Source organism: Octodon degus, unplaced genomic scaffold, assembly GCF_000260255.1.
Source record: "Octodon degus isolate 3935 unplaced genomic scaffold, OctDeg1.0 scaffold00007, whole genome shotgun sequence".
Taxonomy (NCBI): domain Eukaryota; kingdom Metazoa; phylum Chordata; class Mammalia; order Rodentia; family Octodontidae; genus Octodon; species Octodon degus.
Genome location: NW_004524583.1, coordinates 11,244,564 through 11,267,221, shown reverse-complemented (window position 1 = coordinate 11,267,221; position 22,658 = coordinate 11,244,564). Strand labels below are relative to the sequence as shown.

Here is a 22,658-nt window from a genome sequence, read left to right as displayed (position 1 = left end):
TAACACACACACACACAGAGGCCTGGGGCAGGGTGTGGGACAAAGCTGCCAAAGGCCAAAGCACACAGGCCCAAGGATCTGTTCCTGGCTGTTGAGCATCCACATGCAGGACAGAGGTGGTGGGTGCTGCCAAAGCATTCGAGCGGAGCTTTGCGTATTGCCTGCTACAAGGTGGAAAATGTAGGGTGGGCCTTGCAAGGTGTAACTCTGGCGGGCTCAGTGGTTCAGAAAGCACTCACCTTTCCTCTTTCCCGGGTGGTCATGGGGAAGGTCTGCAAGCCTATAGCTTTGGCCGCCAGTGCTCAGCCAGAGGGACCCGTGAGTGCTGACAACAATGGTGATTTGTGTTCTTAAGAGCTGGAAAGCCCCAGCCTTCCTCAAGTCAGCAACATCATCTGCAGTGTTTCACCAGGGAGGAAACATCTGTAGTCGGCCCAAGGGCGCCCAGCTTCTAATGGCTAAACTGAGACCTCAGCCTCAAGGGTTCTGGAAGGAGAGAACCATGGCTTTGAGTTTCGCTGCAGATGATGTTGCTGACTTCAGGAAGTGGTAGTGAGGCTTCAAAGAAAGGTCCTTCAGCACACTGCCTAGCACACAGAAGGTGCTTAGAACACACTGGCTTTCTCTTCCTAGTCTGAATCACAGTTGAGATCAAAACATTTTGCCTGAGGAGAAAGCGCACACACTCCAGTACGGAGGGTCTGAGCTTGAAGTTCAGCCTCATCACTTACTCTTAGGTGATCTCAGCAAGCTACTTCAATGCCATTTTCCTCCACTTATAGTAGGACTTCAGCCAATGCCTGTCACATGGGAACATGATGTGTCAGGGATCACAACTGTTACTGTTGTCCCTGGGAGTCAGTAACTATCCACTCTCCTAGTTTAAGAAGCTGCTGCGGTCTGCATTTTTCCAATCTTTTTTCCTCCTGAATGACAAAGCAAGCCTGAGAACACAGAGGCCTTCTAAGCTGCCAGGATAATCATGCTTTGGGACAAACCTGTGACTAGGGAGGGTACTCCAGGGAAGTCTGGAGTTGCCTGGCTGTGTGACCTTGCTTCCTAGATTCTCAGAGAACCATTAAATCTGTAAATCCCTTTCATGAGTGATTTCCCCCCACAAGAATGGGATCATTTTGTTCTTGGAGGCCTGCCACTTCCTTAATCCTAAATCACCCTCTTTGAAGGAAGCCAAGGGCTTGGGTTCGGTGTTTCCTAAGTACAGTCATCTGAGCAGGTGTTGTGTTGCATCACTATTTATGTATGTTCCCTGGAGCTGCCTCGTATTTCTGGGTGGCTGTGCCCTGTCATTGTGATGCAGCTCAGTTCTTCAGTGACTTGATGCCCCAGCAGCCACCTTAGTGTGTGTCCTGCTTCTTTTGGGGACATCTAAAAAATTAGACCCCTGCCACACCTCTCCATTGCAAGTACCTTCTTTCTAATCTCATCCCTTGCATTTGTGTCCTAGAGCCCTGTTTGGGCAGGTGTGGACATCTTAGTGACTTCGGCCACTAGGAAGAGCAGGGAGTTGCTGGCTCTAGAATTATGCGTTGGAGCATACAGACTTGCCCAAAGCACACTGTCTTTTTCATAGCATTTCAGACCACACACCAGAGTGTGGGACAGGCAGGCTGTGGAGGATTGTAATTCCTTGTCATTCCCCAGGTCCACTTGGTCCCTCAAGACAGAGGAGACAGAGCTTTAGTGGTGGCCATGCTGTCTGTGCCTGAGACCCCAGTGCCAAACATCCCAGCCCCCAGGATGTGTGTCATGGAATGAAATTAGCCATGCTAGATCTTAGCTCATTTCCAAGGCCATGAATTCTGTACCTACTTATGTGACCATCCACACAGTGCTATTTCTTTTTCTTTCTTTTTTGAGATAAGGTCTTACTCTGTAGTTCAGGCTGGCCATGAACTCACAGTGATCCTCCTACTTCAGCCTCCTGAGTGCTGGGGTGTACCACCACGCCTAACCTTATAGTGCCATTTTTTTACATTTATCTGTGCATTTTAAGTTTCCCACAGCTGTCCACTCTGTGAGTTTAGCTTCTGATTAAAAAGCCCATTGCTAGTGGGCATGGAGAGATGTACAGCCACGTGTTTATATAGGGACCTCAGCATGCACAGCATCCTGGGAAGGGAGACATTAGACCGCATACACAGTCTCAGCTCTTAGGAATTGATGACATTAAGCAAACTAATGTGGGAAAGTGTAGATTGAATCTGTTTATCTTAAGCGCTGATTTTAAAAAGACCCTGGAACATGCTTATTAAAATAGCAAACTTTCCCTGAGAACTTTGCCAAGATTTTAGTTTTTAACCCCATCTTTCTACAAGGCTGGACTCACATGACCCATCTGCCAAGGAAGTAGCATTTTCCTGACGTAGCTGTCAACTGCAGCTCACTCACTCCGCGCCTATTTATAGAGTAAGTGCTTGTCTGGTTTACCTGGAACAAGACTAGTAAGTGTCAGAAAGATGACTAAAAACCAAAGGCCTCAAGGAAGGGATTCCACTCAGAGAGGAAAGTCAAGGGACGCTCAGTGAAGACACTGCCACAGTGGATAGTGAAGACCTAGGGAGAACTTGGGATAAAGGTAGAGATGAAAGGACAAAATAGTTAGAACTGTGATTCATCCAGGCTGGCTGCAGCGGGGATGCCTGGCCATCTCTGTGTGGCCACGGCATTTGGGAAGGAAGCTTCACTTCAGGATTCCTGCTGAACTGTGATTCACTTGGAGCTTTGTGGTTAAGATATGGCGAGCCAAGTGGCTGTGCAAATCTGTGAGCGTATGTAGCTTATAGATTGTGCTGTGTGATCAGTGGGGTGTAGGGATCCAACCCCAAATGCAGCTTAATTGCTTTTTGTATTTATTCTTACTCTGTTAAATGCGTTAGTGATAAGTGACAGGTCACACAAAGTATGGCTTCTTGTCAACCAGAGCCCTTGATACTCAGATGTATGTGACTGTGAAATTTGTCCTGGGTATGTTTATGACAAGATGATCGCAGCATTTAGACATTGGACTTGGGTTTGCAGGAAGGGCAGAAAGACAATAGAGAGGCTGGCCAGATAGCTCATCTGACTAAAGCACCTGCTTAAGCAGGTGCTAGGGCCAGGGCTTGATCCCTGGTGTGCCTTGCCGGCCCTGCCCCCGGGGTGTGCCAAGACGGCAAGTGAGACTGGGCATGGTGGCACACACCTGTAATCCCAGCACTTGGGAGCCTGAGAACAGGAGGATCATTATGAGTCTGATCTGTGTAGTGAGACCCTATAGACCCTATAAACCCTATACTTAAAGAAAAGAAGGAAGGAAGAAAAAGAAAGAAAGAAAAGAAAATAGAAAAGAAAAGCTCAATATTGCAGGCTGCCAGTCCAGCTCCTCATTCATCACATTTTCTGTTAAACACCTCTTTGGGAAGTGAAATAGACTACAGCAAGCTCTGGACTTTGAACTGTTGAGTGTTGAAACTGTGACTCTGCTACCTGCAACTCTGTGATCTTGGGAAAATTATTTCACCTATCTGCTCCTTGGTTCCATTCATCATTAAAATTGGACCGATATTAGAACCCTCTTGCTGGGGTTGTTGTGAAAACTAGAGACATTCTGTGGACAGCTTTACATATCTATGACGAGTATTAGTATGTGCCAGGTTCCAGATCAAAATGTGAAGTTATTCTGGTTGGAAAGCCGGATGTTAATTAAATAATCATACAAATTACTTCACAGTGACCTGGCCTCATGTAAGGGATCAGAGAAAGCTGAGAACTGTGACTTAAGCTCACTACCAAAGGATGTCTGCATTTCTAGGTGAAGCAGGGTGGCAAGGACATTCTGGTCCTGGCAGGGGATCTTTTTTTTTTTTTTTAAATGTATGTACTACAGGGTCTACAGAGTCTCACTACACAGCTCAGAATCATAGTGATCCTCCCTGTTTTTCAGCCTCTGAAGCACTGGAATTACAGCCGTGCACCACCATGCCCAGTCTCATTCTGTCTCAGCATGCCCCGGGGGCTGGACCAGCACAGCAGGCCAGAGATTGAACCCTGGGCCCCTGTGTCTGCCTAAGCAGGCACTTTAATCCACTGAGCTACAAGCTGCCTGTGGTCTTCAGTTGTAAGGGTGCTTTACACATCTGTAAACCAAGCCAGCCAGGCTACATGGTAAGTTCAAAGCCAGCCTGGAATTCATGGCAAGACCCTGTCTCAAAAAAAAAAAAAAAAAAGGAGTGAAATAAAACAACACAACCAAAGACAGCAACTAAAGACAGCTTTGGATGAAAAATAGGAAGCACCCCCCCCCAAAAAAAAGAAAAGAAAATAGGAAGCCAGTGTGCTAGCATATTGATGGCCAGGAGCAGACCAGCAGTCAGGTCCCATGTGCAGAGCCCTGTGGACTATTTAGGGTCTTTATGCCTAATTTGAAAGCAGAAGGGTGTCGCTGCATGTTTTAGGTGGGAACAGATGTGATCCTCTTCACAAAGTTCACTGGCCTTTGGGGAATGGCTAGGAACAGAGCCACATGGACCCCATTAAGAACCCTGATCCATACTTTTTGGAGGATCTTGTCCCCCAGACCTCCTTGATGGCTGACAGGTTTCCCTGTATGTGCAAATACAGGTACTCAGGATCACCCCACCTGAGGGATGGCAGTGGGAGATGCTGCAATGAGGTAGGTAACAATGAAGACAACTCAGTTCCACATTTATTTTTATTTAGAGACATGGTCTTTCTTTGTAGTTCAGGCTGGCCTCCAAACTTACAAGGATCCTCCTGCCTCAGCTTCCCAAATGCTAGGATTACAGGGCTCTGACATTACACCGAACTCCAGCTACACTTTATAAAGCAATTTTTATTTTTATTTTTATTTTTATTTTTGTTTTGTTTGTTAATGGTAGGGTCTTATTAAGTAGTTCAGGCTGGCCTTGAACTCATTATGTAGCCCAGCTGTTCAAACTCATGGGGATCCTCCTGTCTCATTCTTCCAAGTGCTGGAACAAAAGCAGTGCACCACCACACTTGGCTTAAAAGCAATTTTTAGGAAGTTCCTGAAGAGCTAAGACTGCTACTTGGCTTGACTATGAATGGTGTGTTTTGTCCATGACTTTTTTATTTTGTTGAGCTTGATAAAATGAGAAGTGCAGGCACATAAGTAGCTCAGGCCTGGGTGCTGCTAGTGGCGACTGAATCATTACATTCCTCACCGAGGTCTGGGTTTATCTTTGGCACAGGAAAGATGCCATGCCACCCTCAAGGGGCAGTGTTGTTCACCTCTTTGAATGTATTGTGGGCTAGAGCCCAGGGCTGTTTTGACCTGAGAGATATCTATCAGACCTTGCCCAGGTAAGTGTACTTTATGCCCAGTGCCTAGTAGATGCTCAAGAAATCATCGGCAGTCCTACTGTGTTTCTTGCCACTGTGGATAAAATGTGATTTGTGGAAAAATCCTGGACTCTAATAGGCCCACCTATGTGATATTCTTTTTTTTTTTTAATTATTTATTTAATTTATTTATTTTTGTGTGTGTGTTTGTGTGTGGCCAGCTCAGCCCACCTGGGGGCAGGGCTGGCTGGCACGTAGTGCTGGGGGATTGAACCACGGTCCCTGTGCTTTGCCAAGCTTGTTTCAAGTAGGTGCTTTAGACCACTGAGCCATCTCTCCAGCCCCCTTGATATTCTAAGCTATATAGATTTTCTACAAGCTTCATCTGTTCATGAACCTTCTCACCCATCTGTCCACTCATCTACCCATCCACCCACTCACCCACCCATTCATTCATCCATCCATCCAACCAGCCAATCAACATGCAGACCTAAAAACTAGCATCTAGAAATAGAGTTGTGGATGCTCAGTGAACACTGATGTCCAGACCAGGGAAAATATTTTAATAATAATAAAAAAAACAGGCATAGTGGCACATACCCATAATCCCAGCACTCAGGAGGATGAGGCAAGAGGATTGCCACAAGTTCCAGACTGGGTTATATACTGAGTTTAAGACCAGCCTGACTATATAGCAAAATCTTGTCTCAAAACAAACAAACAAACAACAAAAGAAGTAGCTATTTATAATCTAATTTCTATGTTTTGATTTGTCATACTGGGCATAAAAGAGCCTACAAAGCCAGGTTTCTTCTTGCAAAAAGCTCCTGTGAGACAGTGTCACCATCTAGCCAAGATTACCATGGGTCCTGGGACCTCCACTTCATCCTGGTGGCTGGGGACACTTCCATGCCATGGGAACAGCAGGTGCTTGGCCTTGGCAAGGGGAGAAAATCCAGCCTGAGATGGCAGGTGTGGTATTTGGCACCAGGGAATTAACTGAGCCGAGTGGCAGGATATTAAGGCTTTGGGGAAAGTCTCTGGGATTTTAGCTTCCCTCTGGAAATGATAGAGTCGCAGTCTTAGATGATGTCAGCATCCCTCACTCAAATGGGACCCTCCAAGTCTATTTAACTTCCAGCTCTCCCACTCCAAAGTGCATAAAAGCCCTTTGAAGGTTTGAATAAGGTTGTGGTTGCCTCTCTGTCTGTGGTTGGTTGAAAGGGAACAGTTAAGAAGCTGAACTTAGGGCTGGCAAATAGCTCAGTGGATTAAAGCACATGCAAGCAGGCACAGGGGCCGGGGGTTCAATCCCTGGCCTGTGGTGCCGGCCCCGCCCTCGGGGCATGCTGAGATTGGCAATTGAGATTGAGCCTGGTGGCATGCACCTGTAATCCCAGCTCTTGGGAGGCTGTAAACAAGTGGATCACTACTAGTCCGATCTAGTAGTGACACTCTGAACACTCTGTAGACCTAAAATATAATAATAATAATAATAATAATAATAATAACAACAGCTGGGCTTAGCTTGGAGTTGTGGTACATGCCTATAATCCTAGCACTCAGGAGGTTGAGGGAGGAGAAATGCTATGAGTTTGAGGCTGGCTTAAACTGTCCAGTAAAATGAAAGCCAGCCTGAACTATCTACATAGTAAGACCTTGCCTAAAAAAAATAGAATCTGGACTTGACTTTGCAATAGCTCTGTAACTGAAGAACAGATGATACTCCGAGGGCATTCAGTTGTCCCCATCCGGGCCTTTCTCAGGATGTTGGTGCCAGGCAAGCAGACATATCACTGGCTTGAGAAACAAGATGGTCTGATATCTCTCCTGCCCTGTGCCTAAACTGTGGGCTGTGCTACCCAAGTTCCATCACTTCTGGCACTTAGTTTAACCTCATGTAGCCACTGCTCACCAGTCCTCTTATCTTTAAATGGTAACAGATTACAAAAAGATGTTCCAACTGCAACATTCTCTCATTTCAACCCACAAATAGGACCGTTTGTGTTACATTTTGTATTTTGGTTTTAAATCTCCCCTCCTGTACTAGATTACAAACTCTAAATCCCTGCTTTGTACCTGTATATCTTGGTACCTCCTAGAATAGGTAGCGGAGCGCTTTTCACACAGCAGGTACTTTGCAGATGTGTTTGCTTTCTTGATTATACACTGTATAGGGAGCTCCACACTCGGCCTATTAATGCCAAGGACCACTGGTAGCCACCCAAGGAGCAATAAATGACAGACAGGGCAGTCAAATCATGAATGGTGTGACAGTGCAGACTGAAAGTTAATTGCTTCTCTGTCAGCTGTCCCTCTCTGGTGCACTGGAGGGGGAGTGGGACTTTATGATGAAGGACTGATTCATGTTTCTGCACAGATGGAGCTGGAAGCTGTTTTCTAATTTCTCCCTCTGTATCATGGGTGGCAGATGGACTTCTGCAAGTGGTATCAGTTACTACTGAATCAAAGTGTTTCTGACCTGAAGCACCTGAGTCATGTTATAAGATGTTCTGATTTGTTGTTGGTGGTGGTGGTGATGGTGATAGCTGGGGGTGGGGAGGTGTGTGGGTGTGGCTATTGTGCATTTTGACTTCACACTACTGATGCTTTGAATGTTGCAAAATTATTCACACAAAGTACTGATGCTTTCATTTTTGTCAGTTGTAACAATTTTAGGCTTCTAACTAAAAGTTCTTGTGATCGTAGGATGTGTAACTTTTCCCAGCTTGTCTCTCAGCTCTGAGTTAAGAGATTCAGTGTAACTGAGCGTTTAAGTAGCAAAGAAAAAACAGTCAGTGTTGTTGCACCGTCTGGAGAGGTGGGAGCATAGAAATCATTGTGCATCCGTGTCAGTAGAGAAGAGCCACGTGCAATGAGACTACCAGCTCAAATCTATTTTCACAGATTGTGAGTCAGAAGTACGTGCAAGTCACATTCTCAGCTAGAAGAGATATTTTGCTGGTGCCTGGAAGTAGGGAAGTAATCTCTCCCTGGGATACAGAAAAGATTGGAAGTTGAGAATTGAGTTTCCTATGAGGAATTTTTTTCAAGTTGTGCTGTCACTTCGTGGCCATTGGTAACTGATTGTGTCTGTCTTTCATAGCTTGGAATTGCGATTGGGTTCTTGGTCCCTCCTGTTTTGGTACCCAATATCAACGACCAGGACAAGCTTGCCTACCACATCAGCATCATGTTCTACATAGTAGGAGGTGTGGCCACCTTGCTGTTCATCCTAGTCATCATTGGTAAGGTTATCAGTGACTGAGAGGCGGGTAGGGAGGTGCAGTTGCCTTTGGTGGGATCCTCAGGAACATGGCCCTAAAATACCATAAGCCTCTACAGAAAGAGGGGGCCAGGCTTCTAGGGTCTTCTAGTGGTTTAGCCTATGACCTTTTCCCCAGTACCATGCCAGTTAGTACTGTGCATTTGTCAGTAGCTCAGTAAGGGTTTGATTGTAATTAAGTAATTCTCCAATTCTGCTTCATCATAAATGGGTAGCATGCCGGCCTCTTGGATGAAGCCCCCGTGAGGGCCCACAGCATCAGGGAGCTATGCTAAGAGCACCTGACCTCGTGTGGGTCAGAACACCTGACCCACAACTGACCTACTGCATTAGTCCCACTCTCAAAGAAAAATGAGACTTGAAGCAAGTTATGAAAGTTATTCAAGATTAGATAGATAGATTAGATAATCTTATTCGAGATTAGCTAGTGGCAGACTAGATTCAAGTCCAGGTGTGTCTAACTCTGTACTCTAAATTTCTCAAAGAGAAACAGCAATTTACCTACAAACACAAATAGTGTCAGAGATTGAACTGAGAATACTCAGGGGCTACATTTGTTAGATGATTTTTAAAAGAATTATAATAGCTGCGTGCATCAGTTACTTTTCTCATTGCTGAGACAAAATGCCCAACACCCGAAGTTAAAGGAGGAGAGGTTTACCGTAGCTCAGTTGTAGAGATTTCAGCTCACAGTTGGCTGGCTCCAAGGCAGGGTGGCGTGGCAGAGGGGCATCACAGAGGAGAGACAGTTGGTGGCAGGAAGAAAGCAGCACACAGCTGAGCAGCCGAGCAGCAAGTAGCAAGCGTTGACAGCTCTGTCCTTACCTTATATCCAGACTACACACCCTGATCCAGAGTAGCACTCTCCCTCAGGCTGGGCCTTGCCACTGTCCACAGCCGGAGCTACACCAAGCCTTCAGTGGACTTGCTTAGCAGCCACACACCTTTAATCCTAGCACTACACACTTACTGCCAAAGCACCACACACTGTGGATCCAGCCACCTCTGAAAAGTCCCGTCTAGGATCACACGGATCAGCACAAGCCGTAACACTGCTCACTGTGGAAAATTCTAGAAATATAGAAAAGCATAAGGAATGGCAATGGATTTATCACTGTACAAGTAGATCGCATCATTCTCAGGTAATTTCTGTAATAGTTGGTGTGGACATACATTTAATCACAGAGACATTTGATCAACAGAATTTTTTTTTTTTTTTCCCAGAACCGGGGATTGAACTCAGGCCCTTGTGCTTGCCAGGGAAGCACTTATTCCACTGAGCCATCTCCCCAGCCCCTAATCAACAGAATTTTCTGTTTTCTGTTTTCATCTGAGTAATGCCATGTAGGTGTGGGTAAATTCAAATATAGCAAAGAGGAGGCTTTCCTTCTCAGTTAGTCACCTGTCTAAAGGTTAACCCGTGTCTTCCTCTGCCTGGACATTCCATCTTATGTGTTAAAGGTTTCATTCCTGCCTGCTGGCTTGACCTGCAGAGTCAAAGCGTCCTGCAACTGTGTACCTCATCTAACTTTTCTGACTCTGTCACTACCTCTATGGGTCCAGGGCAAGAAAGGGCTACCCAGTGCCTTTTAACACTGGTAGAAGCCAAGTGTGGTGGCATACACCTGTAATTCCAGCGCTTGAGTTGCTGAAGCAGAAACATCATTGTGAGTTTGAGGCCAGCATGGGCTACATAGCAAGACATTGTCTCAAACACACACGCACACATGCACGTATACACACACGCATGCATGCACGCACACACACACACACACACACACAAGACTGAAAGGAGCAGAATGTCATAGACAGAGGCCTAGGCGCTCGGGAAAGGTTAGAAGCAGGGGAGCTATCACTGTGAGCAGGGAAAAATGATATGGCCATGGCCTCCTCCTCAGCTAGATTTTGAGTTTTACATTGTAATGTGGCCATCAGCGAGGTGTGGTGCATGTACCTGTAATCCCAAGGCTTGGGAGGCTGAGGCAGGAGGATCACTATGGGTTCAAGGCCAGCCTAAACTATGTAATGAGACCCTGTCTCAAGAAAAAATAACAACATAGCCAACTGCAAATTCTTGTGTGCAGAACAGGTGAGGGCCTAGTTATTTACAGTTTAAAACACAAAAGTAACACATTTCATTTCAGCATTTTATTATCAGGCACAGATAGAAGCTAATTGAGTAAAGAATAGAAAATTGTATCTGACCTCCAATTTTATGGCTGCCAAATCCTTTTAATTTTTTGCATTTAAAAATTTTTTATTGGTAAATTTTAGATATACATAATGATCATACTCATCAGAGGGAATTTGTACTTGTACACATGATCTATCCTGGAGCTTCCTTTTTTTCCTGTTCCCCTTCCCTCCCTTCAACCCTTCTTCCTCTCCTTATTTACCCAAGCTTTGCTTCCGTTTTTTCCTTCTATTCCCTTTTCTTGTCCCTTCCTTCCTTCCTTTCCCCTTCACTTTTTCTCGTTCCCCTCCATGTGAACATTTTCCTCCCATTTCCAGTATCTGCTGTACATTTTTTTCCTCCCGTTTCCAGCATCTGCTGTACATTTTGGCCCTTGGTTACACTTTTGGTTTCTCACACCAGCTCCTGGTGCAGAGCTGGCCTTGCTCTTTCCTGATGGAAGGGGGACGGATGGGCTGGACAATGGGGAGGGGTTTCCAGTGGGCTCAAGTTCTGGAACTCTTTGCGGAGGAGGAGGAAGTAGCTCTGAAGTGAAGCCTGAGGTGTTTTCCGAGTGGAGGCCCCTTTGATCTTTCAAGAGAGTAAACGTCATTTCTGAGCATCCTCCCTTGGAGACAGCCAGCTGCCCTTTCCAGAACCATCTGGAGGCATGGGAGAGCCACGCACCACTTACTTAGCCTCGGCCATGGAACCAAGTTAGCTGAACAGCTAATTAAACTGTTTCAACCTGGAATACTGGGTGGCACTCTGCTGTTAAAATGACCATACCACTTGCACCAAAATAGAGATAAAAAGGAGTGGCTTCCTTTTTCCTCCATTTCTTCTCTAGCTCTTGGAATCAAAATATCAGCTTGGAGGAGCACAGCTTATTCTTATCTCCTTCATGAGGCAGATATCTGGCCCAAATTTGCCAAGCTAGGAATGAACTCCATGGTCTTCCTGTGGAAGAAGCCCCTTTCCACTTACCCTGAGACTGTGCTAGTGAAGCTGCCTCGGGCTGGACCCTGTGCCGAGCATAGGCAGCCCAGCCCTGTGCCCTCAGGACGGGGCCTGGAGCTGCGCGCTGACTGGCCCACAGACCCCAAAGCTATAGCTTCTGCTTCTTTCCCAGACCCAACCACTACCGTATTTTTAACATGTTCTAATATTTAATGTTTCCAATGTATTTTTTAAATGAAGACCACAGGATGTCTCAGTCACCTCTCTTTCTTTCCTGTCAGTGTTCAAGGAGAAGCCGAAACACCCGCCCAGCAGGGCACAGTCCCTCAGCTACGCCTTGGCGTCTTCTGATACTTCATATTTGAGCTCCATTGTCCGACTCTTCAAAAACCTCAACTTTGTGCTGCTTGTCATCACCTATGGTAGGAAACAGATGTGGTCCCAGGACTCCCTGGAGGTGGGAACAGGAGGTGCTCAGCCTGGTGTGTCTCGGTGTCCTCCTATTCCTAAACCCTAGGAGTGCACCTGAAGATGTCCAGGTCTTCAGAGGCCAGCTTTGCCTGCATGTCTTCACATGTGCTGGAAAGTCCACCCTGGAAAGTCTTCCTAACCTGTACCAGGTTGTCTGATGAGCGCGTGGCAGTCCTCTGCATCCTGTCCTAGTATCACCACTGGGAATCAGGGTGAACCTTCCTCTCCTATTTACTGTGCCATGACTGAACATCCTAATACTTACCACTAAGAAACAAAACATTTCTGGCCTCTCCCCACTAGATTGAACTCCAGGAGAGGAGTTTTCACTTGTGCAATTCCTCTGTGGTAGCCAGCCTAAGGTGGAGGCTCTAGTAGTGATAAATGAATGAAGGAATGAGTAAATGGATGAATGCATATGTGAATGTCACCACCCAAATCCTCCTCAGCCAGTTCTCTCTCATATTATAACATTTTTTTCATCTTGTAACATTGATACCCCCTGCCTTTGCCTAAATGCAAAACACATCCTCCTTTCATCTCATACAATTTTCTTGACCCTTCAAAAGAGAAATTTGCATGCTTATACTGGTGTATTACCTTGCTTTGCTAGCATGATGCTTTCTACATCTTTCCAGCTTTTCTTTTTCTGTTTTCTAATACTGGAGATTGAACCCTAAGCCCTTGCATTCAAATACATCCCTAGCTGATTTTTTAAAGTATGCCTCTGTATTCATCTCTAAGGTTGCCAGCACTTAGAGACATCCAACTAAGGAAGTCATAATGGCCCATCATAGGAATATATTGAAGCATATGTAGGAGCAACTCTTACTGTGGAGGCATGGGGAAAACCACAGGCTGTATAGATAGAAGTGAAGCCAGATGGCCCAGCCTCCCTTCCAATCTTGTCAGTCCATGACTTCAAGAACTTCCATTTTTCCCTAAAGTGGAATTTTCAGGTGAATTGAACTTTGACCACTGTAGGCCTTATTGGACCAGACAGCAGGGAATGTGAGGCCTGCCTTGGAATTCTGGGTGATAAGGGCTTAGCAAATCCCAAGTTTAGGCAAAGATGGTAGTCATAGTGCCAGGGCCAGTGGGCCCATTCCAGAGGCTGAGGTCTTCTGTACTAGAGGCTGTTGATGGCAGGGCCAGGTCCCTGACCGTGGAAGCAGGACAGCAGGGCAAAGTGCTCTGGAAGTCGGGCCGCTTCTGGTCACGGAGGATCTCAACACTAGGTCATACTATGGTTAGCAAAGCAATTCCTTCCCTTCTCTCTTGTGTGGCTGGTTGCCTATATGATTGTTTTCTACAAGGGATGGGACCAAGGGCCTTTTTATTTTTTATTTTTTTGAGATAGAATCTCTTGGGCAATCTAAGTTGCCCAAGCTAGTCTCCTCCTACCTCTCAGTCTCCTGAGTAGCTGAAATTACATGGATATGCCAATCTGCCTCATGCCAGTCTGCCTATGATCTTTAATCTGGAAGAGCAGTTTTTCTGGGAGTTTTTTTTTTTTGTTGTCGTTGTTGTTTATTTGTTTGTCTTTGTGAGACAGTGTCTTACGATGAAGTTCAGTCTTAACTTTGAACTCATTGTATAGCCTGAGCCAGCCTCAAGCTCACGGCAATTCTCCTGCCTCACCCTTCGGGATTATAGATATGCACCACTATGCCTGATTTAAAATCAATATTATCCTAGCAAGCGCAAGGACCTGAGTTCAATCCCCGGTTCTACCAAAAAAAATAATAAAAATAAAAAAATAAAATCAATATTATCAAAACTCTAAACAAAAGGCTGTGACAATGCAAGTATGTCTATTCAAGAAAATTGGCATGCCTATAATCCCAGGACTCAGGAGGAGGACTGCCATGAAAAGACCAGCCTGAACTATGTAGTGAGACCTTGTCTCAAAACTAAAACAAAACAAAACTTTAAAAATTAAAAAAAAAAAAATTAAGATAGCCTTAAGCTACAACTACATTTCACTTTGGGGCCTCTAAAAGCATCTGACTGTTTTTGCATAGGCAAAGCACATTAGCATGTGTCTCAAAAGCCTAGGAATAGTCCAGTAAGAGTGAGCTAGACTGATTTGGATATTTGTGCATGCCACATTATAGTCAGAGAACCATAACCCTTATTCTCATGGCAGAGAACTGGACTAAGGTGACAGGGCCCTTTGCCAATGAGGAAATGACGCTTAGGCTTCATCACAGCTGTGAAAACGTTTTCATGAAGCCATTGTGGTGTGCTGAGCACTGTGTTAAGTGCTTTACATGCACTGGCTCATTTAGTATTTCTCATTTATTCCTGAGAAGTCGAAACTGCAAGACTGAGGCCCTCGCTGGAAATTGGACAGGTAGGGAGCTCTGCGCGCAGGTGCCGCTTCTGTGTGATGCAAAGCCCAGCTCATGACCAGCGTGCTACTTTGCTTCCCAGTAGAGAGAGGACCGTCCTGGCCACAGCACCGGGGCTCTGAGCCCACTCGCCTGAGGTCTGTACCCCGGAGCATGTCATTTCCTTGGATTCAGTCCTCCGGCCCAGTTGCCTGGAGGCTGAGTTCTGAAGAGAAGACCCAGAGTGCTAGGGGATCAAAAGCTGGGCCAGTGTTCACCTTCAGGATTTGGGGGAGATGGGGGTCTCAAGGTTTGTAACTTCAGAAAGGTGGCACTAGCCACTTAATCCAAACAAGACTCTTTACTTGCACACCACCCCCCATTGTCTTAGCTCTAAATTAAAACAAAATGAACCAAAAAAAGCCCAATCTAAATTCAAAGAGATGGGCTGGGGAGATAGCTCAGTAGAATAAGCACTTGCCTGGCAAGTGCAAGATCCTGAATTCAATCCCCAGTCCTGCAAAAAATAAAAAAATAAATTCGAAGAAATGCTTTCTAATCCCCTGAGATTGCCTCTTCCACCTATGTTCACCTTCCACTGCCGTGAATGAAAACCTTTGAACATTGATTGATTTAAGAGGAAACATCTGGGGGAGCTCAGTGGCAGCATGTGTGAGACCCTGAGTGTTATCCCTAGGACTGAAAAAAACATCAAAAAGGAGGCAAGGTTTATTTTGGTCACAAGTTCAGAGCATTCAGTCCCACGGTTGCTGGCTCTTGCTTTTGGGCATGTGAAAAGGACATCACGGAGGGGACTGTACACAGCCAGGGAGGAGAGAGAGAGGGAACGGCTGGGGGCCACTGCCCTCTGTAAGGTACATCCCAGTGGCCTGGCTTCCTCCTAAATGTCCTGCCTCCTGAAGTTTCCAGCCCTCCCAGTAGACTACAGGCTGGCAGCTAAGCCTTCTACACTTAGCCTTCAGGTGACATTTAAGATCTGAATTTCCAGATGTGGTGGCACATGCACATAATCTCACTTGGGAGGCTGAGGCAGGAAGATCACTGAGTTCAGGATCAGCTGGGGCTACCTAGTGAGTTCAAGGGGGCCGGGGAGATATCTCAGTAGAATAAGCCCTTGCCTGGCAAGCGCAAGGGCCTGAGTTCGATCCCCGGTTCCGTCAAAAAAAAAAAGAAAAAAGAAAAAAAAGAAACATTTCATATGTATTGAGGGCTAAAAGCATGCTAAGGACTGTGTGTAGTAAGTTCAAGATCAGCCTGAACAATACAGAGATACCCTGCCTCAAAGAGTAAGTCTGGCAAGTGCAAGGGCCTGAGTTTAGCCTCCGGTTCTACCAAAAAAAAAAAAAAAGAGTAAGTACTGTAAATAAAAATAGACAGGCACAGTGTGCATCCGGATTTCTAGTGCTTTAGTGCACTTGCCAACTTCCAGCATCCTTTGGTCTGCGCTGGACTTGACTGGCTAAGGAGTATATCCGGTAGGGACAGTATCTCCAGTGGCTTCCCAAGGGCACCCCAGGCTGCTGAGGCAGCTGCCCAGAGCAGAGATGCAGAGATAACAGAGGAGGCCCAGGGAGGATATGGTAGGGTCTAAGAGCTGGCTGGGCTTTCCACTATGCTTCTGACCACAACTGTAGTGTTAACACTGAGATAAAATAAAGGTTCTCCAAGTAATTTTTTTTTTTTTTTTTTTGGATACAGGGTCTTGCTATACAACTCAGGCAGTCCTTGAACTCACTTTGTAGCCTAAGATGGTCTCAAACTCACAATGATCTTCCTGCCTCAGCCTCCTAAATTCTGAGATTGCAGGTGTGCACCACCACACCCAGGCTGGGCTTTTGTTTTCTTTTAGTTCTGGCAACGCAGCATAGAGGAAAGAGATGCAGGGGTTGAGTCCAGGCTTTGTGTTGCTGAAACGCAGCAGAGGCTGCAGCCCCTCCCCCTTCCTCCCTCCCTCCCTCCTCCTTGGTTGGCAGTGCAGGAAGAGTCAGGTCTGGCAGCAGGAGTTACATAGTTTCTCGGTGTCTGGGCACAGGGTAGGGCTGCCGAGTGGTCAGGAGTGGAGAGGGAGGGGTGAGGGAGGGGTGAAGTAAAGAACTTGACAAAAGTTCTGAAGTAAGGAGTCTGACAAAGAAGGCTCTTCTCTGCCCGCTGGGTCTCACTTTCACATGGCCTGCTCTGGTGTCTTACAGCTTGGCAGTACCCATGCTGAGAAGGCTGTTGGTCTGGGGGCCCCGTAAGGGTGCCTCCCATATCATGCCCATCCTCCCCCATACTGTGCTGTGGTATCTTTAGTGTGTCTGGTCTGACCTCCAGGTTTGCTTTCTGGTGTTCTCAAGTGCTTTGTCATTACTCTGCATGCATCAGCCTAGACAGGGACCTCTGTGTTAAACCAAGATCCTGGCTTGCGAATGGGCATATAGCAGGCCATGAGGCCGCATGCATGTGATTCCAGCCCTGGGGAGGCTGAGGCAGGAGGATCATCCGGAGTTCAAGGCCAGCCTAGGCTACATAATGAGTTCACGTCAGCCTGAACTATACAGCAAAATGACAAAGAAAAAAATAAACAAAATCAAAAGACCAAAAATCCTCCTAGAGTTTCCTGGAAGCTTGGCAGCCTGGCCTTTAAAAACACTTTTTATGAGCTGGGATGGTGGCTTATACCTGCAATCCCAGTACTTCAGGGAGCTGAGGTCTAGATGCCAACTTCAGGCCCCACCTGAGCAATTCAGTGACTTGGCAAGACCCTGTCTCAAAATAAAACATAAAGTGGGCTGGCCCTGGGTTCAGTCCTACTACCACAACAAATGTAAGGTTTTCTTTCTAGCTAAGGAAGGACAGAAGGGAAGCTGAGTAACCAGAACCCAGAGATGGGAGTTGGGATTGATGTTTCACAAGTGCTATGGTTTGGATCTTGAAAGGCTGCCAAAGGTCCAGTATATGTTCAAGGCTTGGTGGGTATTGGTGACATTATTAGGAGGTGAAATGACCAATAGTAGGCGGGACCTTGTAGAAAGAAGTGAGGCCACTGGGGGACCCGTGACCCTGGGGCTGCCCCTCCTGTCCTTCCCTTACTGCCTATGCTACCTGCAGTGATGGTGACCTTGCCACGGGCCCCAAGCCCACAGGCTAGCCACCCAAGGGCTAAAACCCCCGGCTAAAGCCAGCCTTTCATCTGCAACAACTGATTAGCTCATGTACTTGATCACAGCTGCCCAAGCTGACTAATGCACCAAGCTTCCCCAGGAGAGACCTTGCTGGGCTGCTGGAGTCCATGAGTCCATGCACACTTCTGGAAATTCACCTTTGCAGTCCAGGGGTGGTGCTGGGGACTGCTTTTGCAAAGCATCCTGGGTAACTGCACCTTGCAGAAGAGTCGGGAACCTCTGACAGCCACACTACCAGGGATCCCGGGGCTGCCTTCTCATCTTCTGCCTTCCTGAGGCCACCCACTCCCAAATGCCAGTGACTTTAAGAGAAATCTTGTTTAGCCAAGTGTGGTGGTACACCCCTGTGAACACAGTACTTGGGGAACTGAGACAGGATTGCTGCGAATTTAAGGCCAGCTTGGGCTACATAGCAAGATAGGGTCTGTCTCATCATATAAGGTTGTTTTGTTTTGTTTTGTTTTGTTTTGTTTTGTTTTGTTTTGTTTTGTTTTGTTTTTTTCCTGTACCAGGGATTGAACCCAGGAACTTACACTTGCAAGACAGGCACTTATGCTGCTGGGCTATCTCCCTGGCCCTGTCTCATCATATAGGGCAGGATGGCCTTCAACTCACTATGTAGCCCTAAGCTGGCCTCAAACTCATGGAGATCCTCCTGTCTCAGCCTCCCCAGTGCTGGGATTACAGGCATGCACCATCAAGCCCAGCTTGGTGTGCATATATTTTTGTACCAGCCCTCATGTGTATTGTCACTCTGTCCCTGTGGATTATGCCTTCCTTCTTCAACCCCCCTGGGGCTCCAGCATGAGAGCACAGGCAGTACCTGAAGCTGAACTCAGGGAGAGAGAATGCCTTGGATTTGGCAGGGTCAGGCCAGGCCTGGAGGCTGAGGGAGGAGTTGGGTGCAGGAAGAGGGCCAGAGGCTGTTTTCTCCCTTCTCCCTCTGCATTTCAGTCCAGCCCCTTTCCTGGGAGTGGCTCCTGCTTGCTTTCTGGGCTCAGGAATGGAATTCTAAGTGGTAGGTGTGGGGAGTGAGGGTGCTTGGGTCTGTTTGTGAATAAGATGTTGCTGGGACCCTCAGAGTTACCATGACCACCAGCCTGGCAGTTGTGGTGCCTGTGAGTGACCCTTCTGGAATTGTTGACCCTGTGCTGTTCAGGAAGCTGCATGGACCCCAACATGCTGGCACCTGCTGGGAGAGACTGGAACTGCAGGAAACGTCAATGACCTGACTGGGAGACTTGCTTCTGAGACTCAGCTCTGTGAGGATTAAGACCAAGGACTCTGGAGCCTCAGGCTCTGGGTTCAAACCAGATCCACCACTTAATGTTTGTGTGAGTTCAGAGGTGGAAAAGCAGATCTTGCCCATTTTCTATGAGAATTTGATCTTCACTATACTCAGTATCTGTTTCTCCAGTGTTGGGAATATGTCAACTACGTTTAGGCAGCATTGCTTATGATAAAAATGACCTCTTGTAGGCCAGGCATGGTGGGGCATGCCTGTAATCCCAGCACACAGGAGGCTGAGGCAGGAGGATCACTGTGAGTTCAAGGCCAGCTTAGTGAATTTGAGGCAAACTTGAATTGCGTACTCAGAAATAAAAGAGCTGAAAAGATCCCTGACAGGCATTATGGAGTGACTGAGTTTGTTTTCTGTTGTTGTCATTGTTTATTTATTTATTTTTTTTAAGTCTGTGGGCATTTTTCTCATCTATAAAGTAGAAAAGCCTATACTATTAAACCTCCAGGTAGGTTATAAAGATTGTAATGTATGGGGCTGACGGGATAGCTCAGTCATCAAAAGTGCCTGCTTGGGCAAAACAAAAGAAAAATAATCTAATGAACTGTCCCTGCTCATTTAGCAACTGGACAGCAGAAAACCTCTGGGCTGATAAACCTAACCACTAACATTGCCATTGGCTTCCCAGACTATTCCATGGCTGCCTATGTTACCTTACGGGGATGAGACTTGTAGACATCCTTGTTTCTTTGAAGGTTTGGCAGTTTGGTCCTCCACGCTGATCTGTAGCAGCAGGTTTGCCTCACATGGGACAGCACTTGTCACAGTGTGCAACCATAGGCAGTGTGAAAGATGGAAAGATTACCCAGAGACAAGACTTGATTCAGTCTCCCCAGAGGCCCAGAGAGGCTACTTCTCCATCGAGAGCACCCAACAATTAGGGGGACTCTGGGACAAGAAAAAAACTACCGAGCTGAGAACTACCAGGTTTTTCTTTAGAATATCAGTAGAAGAGAAAACAGCCGGAGAAAAAACACTATAGGGCAAGAGGTGTATCAAGGCCAAGCAGTTTTTCTTGGGAAAGAAGAAGGACAATATCCAGATACAATACACTTTACTTGGGGCCGGGGAGATAGCTCAGTAGAATAAGTGCTTGCCTGGAAAGCTCAAGGGCCTGAGTTCAACCCCCAGTTCTGAAAAAAAAAAAAAAAAAAAAAAAAAAAACACTTATCTAAACTTCTTGTTGTTTAACCATTTAGTTCTCATGCAGCTTTTGTGTTTTTACTCTGTAGTTTAACCATTCATTTCTCTGTGCTTTTGTCCCACACTTGTTTATTCATTCACTCCTGGCGAGGTTTCTCACAATTTGGCTTGTCTTATTGTGTATACTATAATTACAGACCTCCTTTCCAGGGCTAAATTGGTACCATATTAGGTTTTTATATGTGTCAATTGTTGTAATTCAAAAATCAAATGACAACGAGGCAAGTCCAAAAGTTAAAGAAGCGCTTTATTTTAGCAGGTACCCTGCGGCAACGCCCAGCACAAAGTACCTAAGTGCGTGCCAAAGCGGGGGAACGTGGGGTTTATAAAGCTTAAAACCACAAAGCAGGCGGGGTACAACTTAGGGAGTTCAAGGAGACGGGGCAGCTGCTGAGACTAGATACGGTTAGGGGTCTGGAGGGGTTCTTGGAATTCGAGGGTGGGGCGAGGGCTTACAGCAACAGCTTGCAGAAAGCATACAGAACAGGATGGCGGCGCTTTGGTCAGGTTATAACATCAATATCTACGTTGTCTCCAATGCTATTATTATTGTTGATATTGTTACTATAACCAAAATGACATAAGTGCTGACATTAGTTGGTTTTCTACGTATGACAATGTCTGCATTTTCCTGGTATTGTTATAGGACATCCAAATTCTATAATGGAAATATGATCATTCCAAAACAATAAATAAATAAAAAATAAAGTGCCTGCTTGGGCAAACTCATGTGTAGGGGACCAAGTTTTGATCCCCAGTACCACATGCTGCACCAGACTTGCCCTTAAGGCGAGCCTACCCAGCCAAAAAAAAAAAAAAAAAGATTGTAGTGTGCTTAGCACAATATCTAGTACAAAAGACCAAAGTATGTGCTGCTCCCATCAAAACTGTCAGCGTTTTGTCATTATCACCATTATAAGAAGGCAGCTGACTCTTCCTCCTTTGGGCTAGTTCTCGTCTCACTGTCGCTGCAGTTGCTGTGTGGTTTCTACAGATGACCTTGTTCTCCAAGGAGATGCAGATCTTACTGCTCCAGTTGCTTGTTGAATGAGTTGATGAGGAAAGACACCAATTAAATGCTCTTTAAGGTGTCTTATAGTTTCACATAGTAGTTCTTGGAAAATCTGGGATTGGGAGACGTAGATTTTGCTTCTGAGAAGCAATTGGAGGAGTGCAGAAGAAGCAAAAAATGACTTGCGAAAGCAGTGGCATTGGTGTTTTGGGTGTGGAATGGTGTAGAGAGGGGACAGGGTCATCGGGAGGAGGTGGGAGGTGTCCCCGGTCAGCTGACCCCACAGATCCGATCCAGGTTTAAGAAAGGAGGGGCTGGGGCTATAGCTTGGTGGCACAAGTGCTTGCCTGGAAAGTTTGATTCTGGTACCAAAATAACAACAACAATAATAATAATATCAAAAAAAAAAAAGGAATATGGGCGACCCCAAGTAGAGAGTGGTGGGTGCTGCATGGAGCCTGAGTTTCCAGAGCAAGCTGAAGAGATTGGAAGGCAGTGGAGCTCAGAACAGGTTCTGAGGCCACTTTGGGTTGTGTAGAAAATGTTTGAGAACTGCAACATGACCTCACAGCTCTCTGAGCTCTTTTTCTGAGGACACTGCTTGCGGGGGAAGAGGCAGGGGTTTCTTACCTCCCGAACAGCTGGAGGGGCCATGGTGCCCACCACAGGAGAGGCTGACTCTAATGCAGTGTTTCTCCCTTTCTCATTCAGGTCTGAATACAGGCGCTTTTTATGCCCTGTCCACTCTGCTGAATCGCATGGTGATCTATCATTACCCGGTAAGGGCGTCCCCTGAGCAGGCTGCGCCTGGAAACAGGGTGTCCAAGTCTGTCTCTGCCAGGGCTCAGCCGGGATGCACCCAGCTCCCCTGTGCTTGGCATGCTTACAGGGCTGGCAGGGAGAAGCTCTGGTTCTCACCCTGCCTCTGGTGGACAGTGGCATATGACTGGGTGACAGGCTGGTTGGCATGCTGAGCTTATACTCTTAAGGTTAGAAAAGAAATATCATTTTTGGATATGCATACATATTTATAATCATATCTATTATATATGATATGTCAAGTATTATACATGGTACATACAGACAACATTTTATTTGTAAAATGTGAACAAGGTCTAATTTTAAACTCTTAGTTACTCAACTGAAAGTAATATTTTTGGTTTGTTTTTAGAGACAGGCTTTCACTATGCAGTCCAGGCGGACCCTCTCCTCCAGCCTCAGCCCCCTAGCGCTGGGATTGCAGGCATGTATCACCATGCCCAGCTCACCTGAACACATTTGTAAAATGTTTGCAGACCAGTGACGGCTGAAATTGGGAAAGGGATGTCTGGAGTCTTATTTTGAAAGAGCTGGAATCATACTCTCAGAGCAGGAGGCCACTGTGGCTGAGGCTCTAGCTTTGGAGTTGGCCTG

General features: G+C 46.2%; 1 protein-coding gene across 1 annotated transcript in view; it reads left to right on the top strand.

The window, feature by feature from the left end:
- Positions 1-22,658, top strand: part of Flvcr2 (feline leukemia virus subgroup C cellular receptor family member 2) — a 56,801-nt gene that overhangs the window by 22,513 nt on the left and 11,630 nt on the right. The window contains exons 2-4 of the mRNA XM_004624901.2: positions 8,429-8,570; positions 12,023-12,163; positions 21,957-22,024. Of these exons, the coding sequence (XP_004624958.1) occupies positions 8,429-8,570; positions 12,023-12,163; positions 21,957-22,024 (351 nt within the window). The remainder of the gene's footprint in view (positions 1-8,428; positions 8,571-12,022; positions 12,164-21,956; positions 22,025-22,658) is intronic.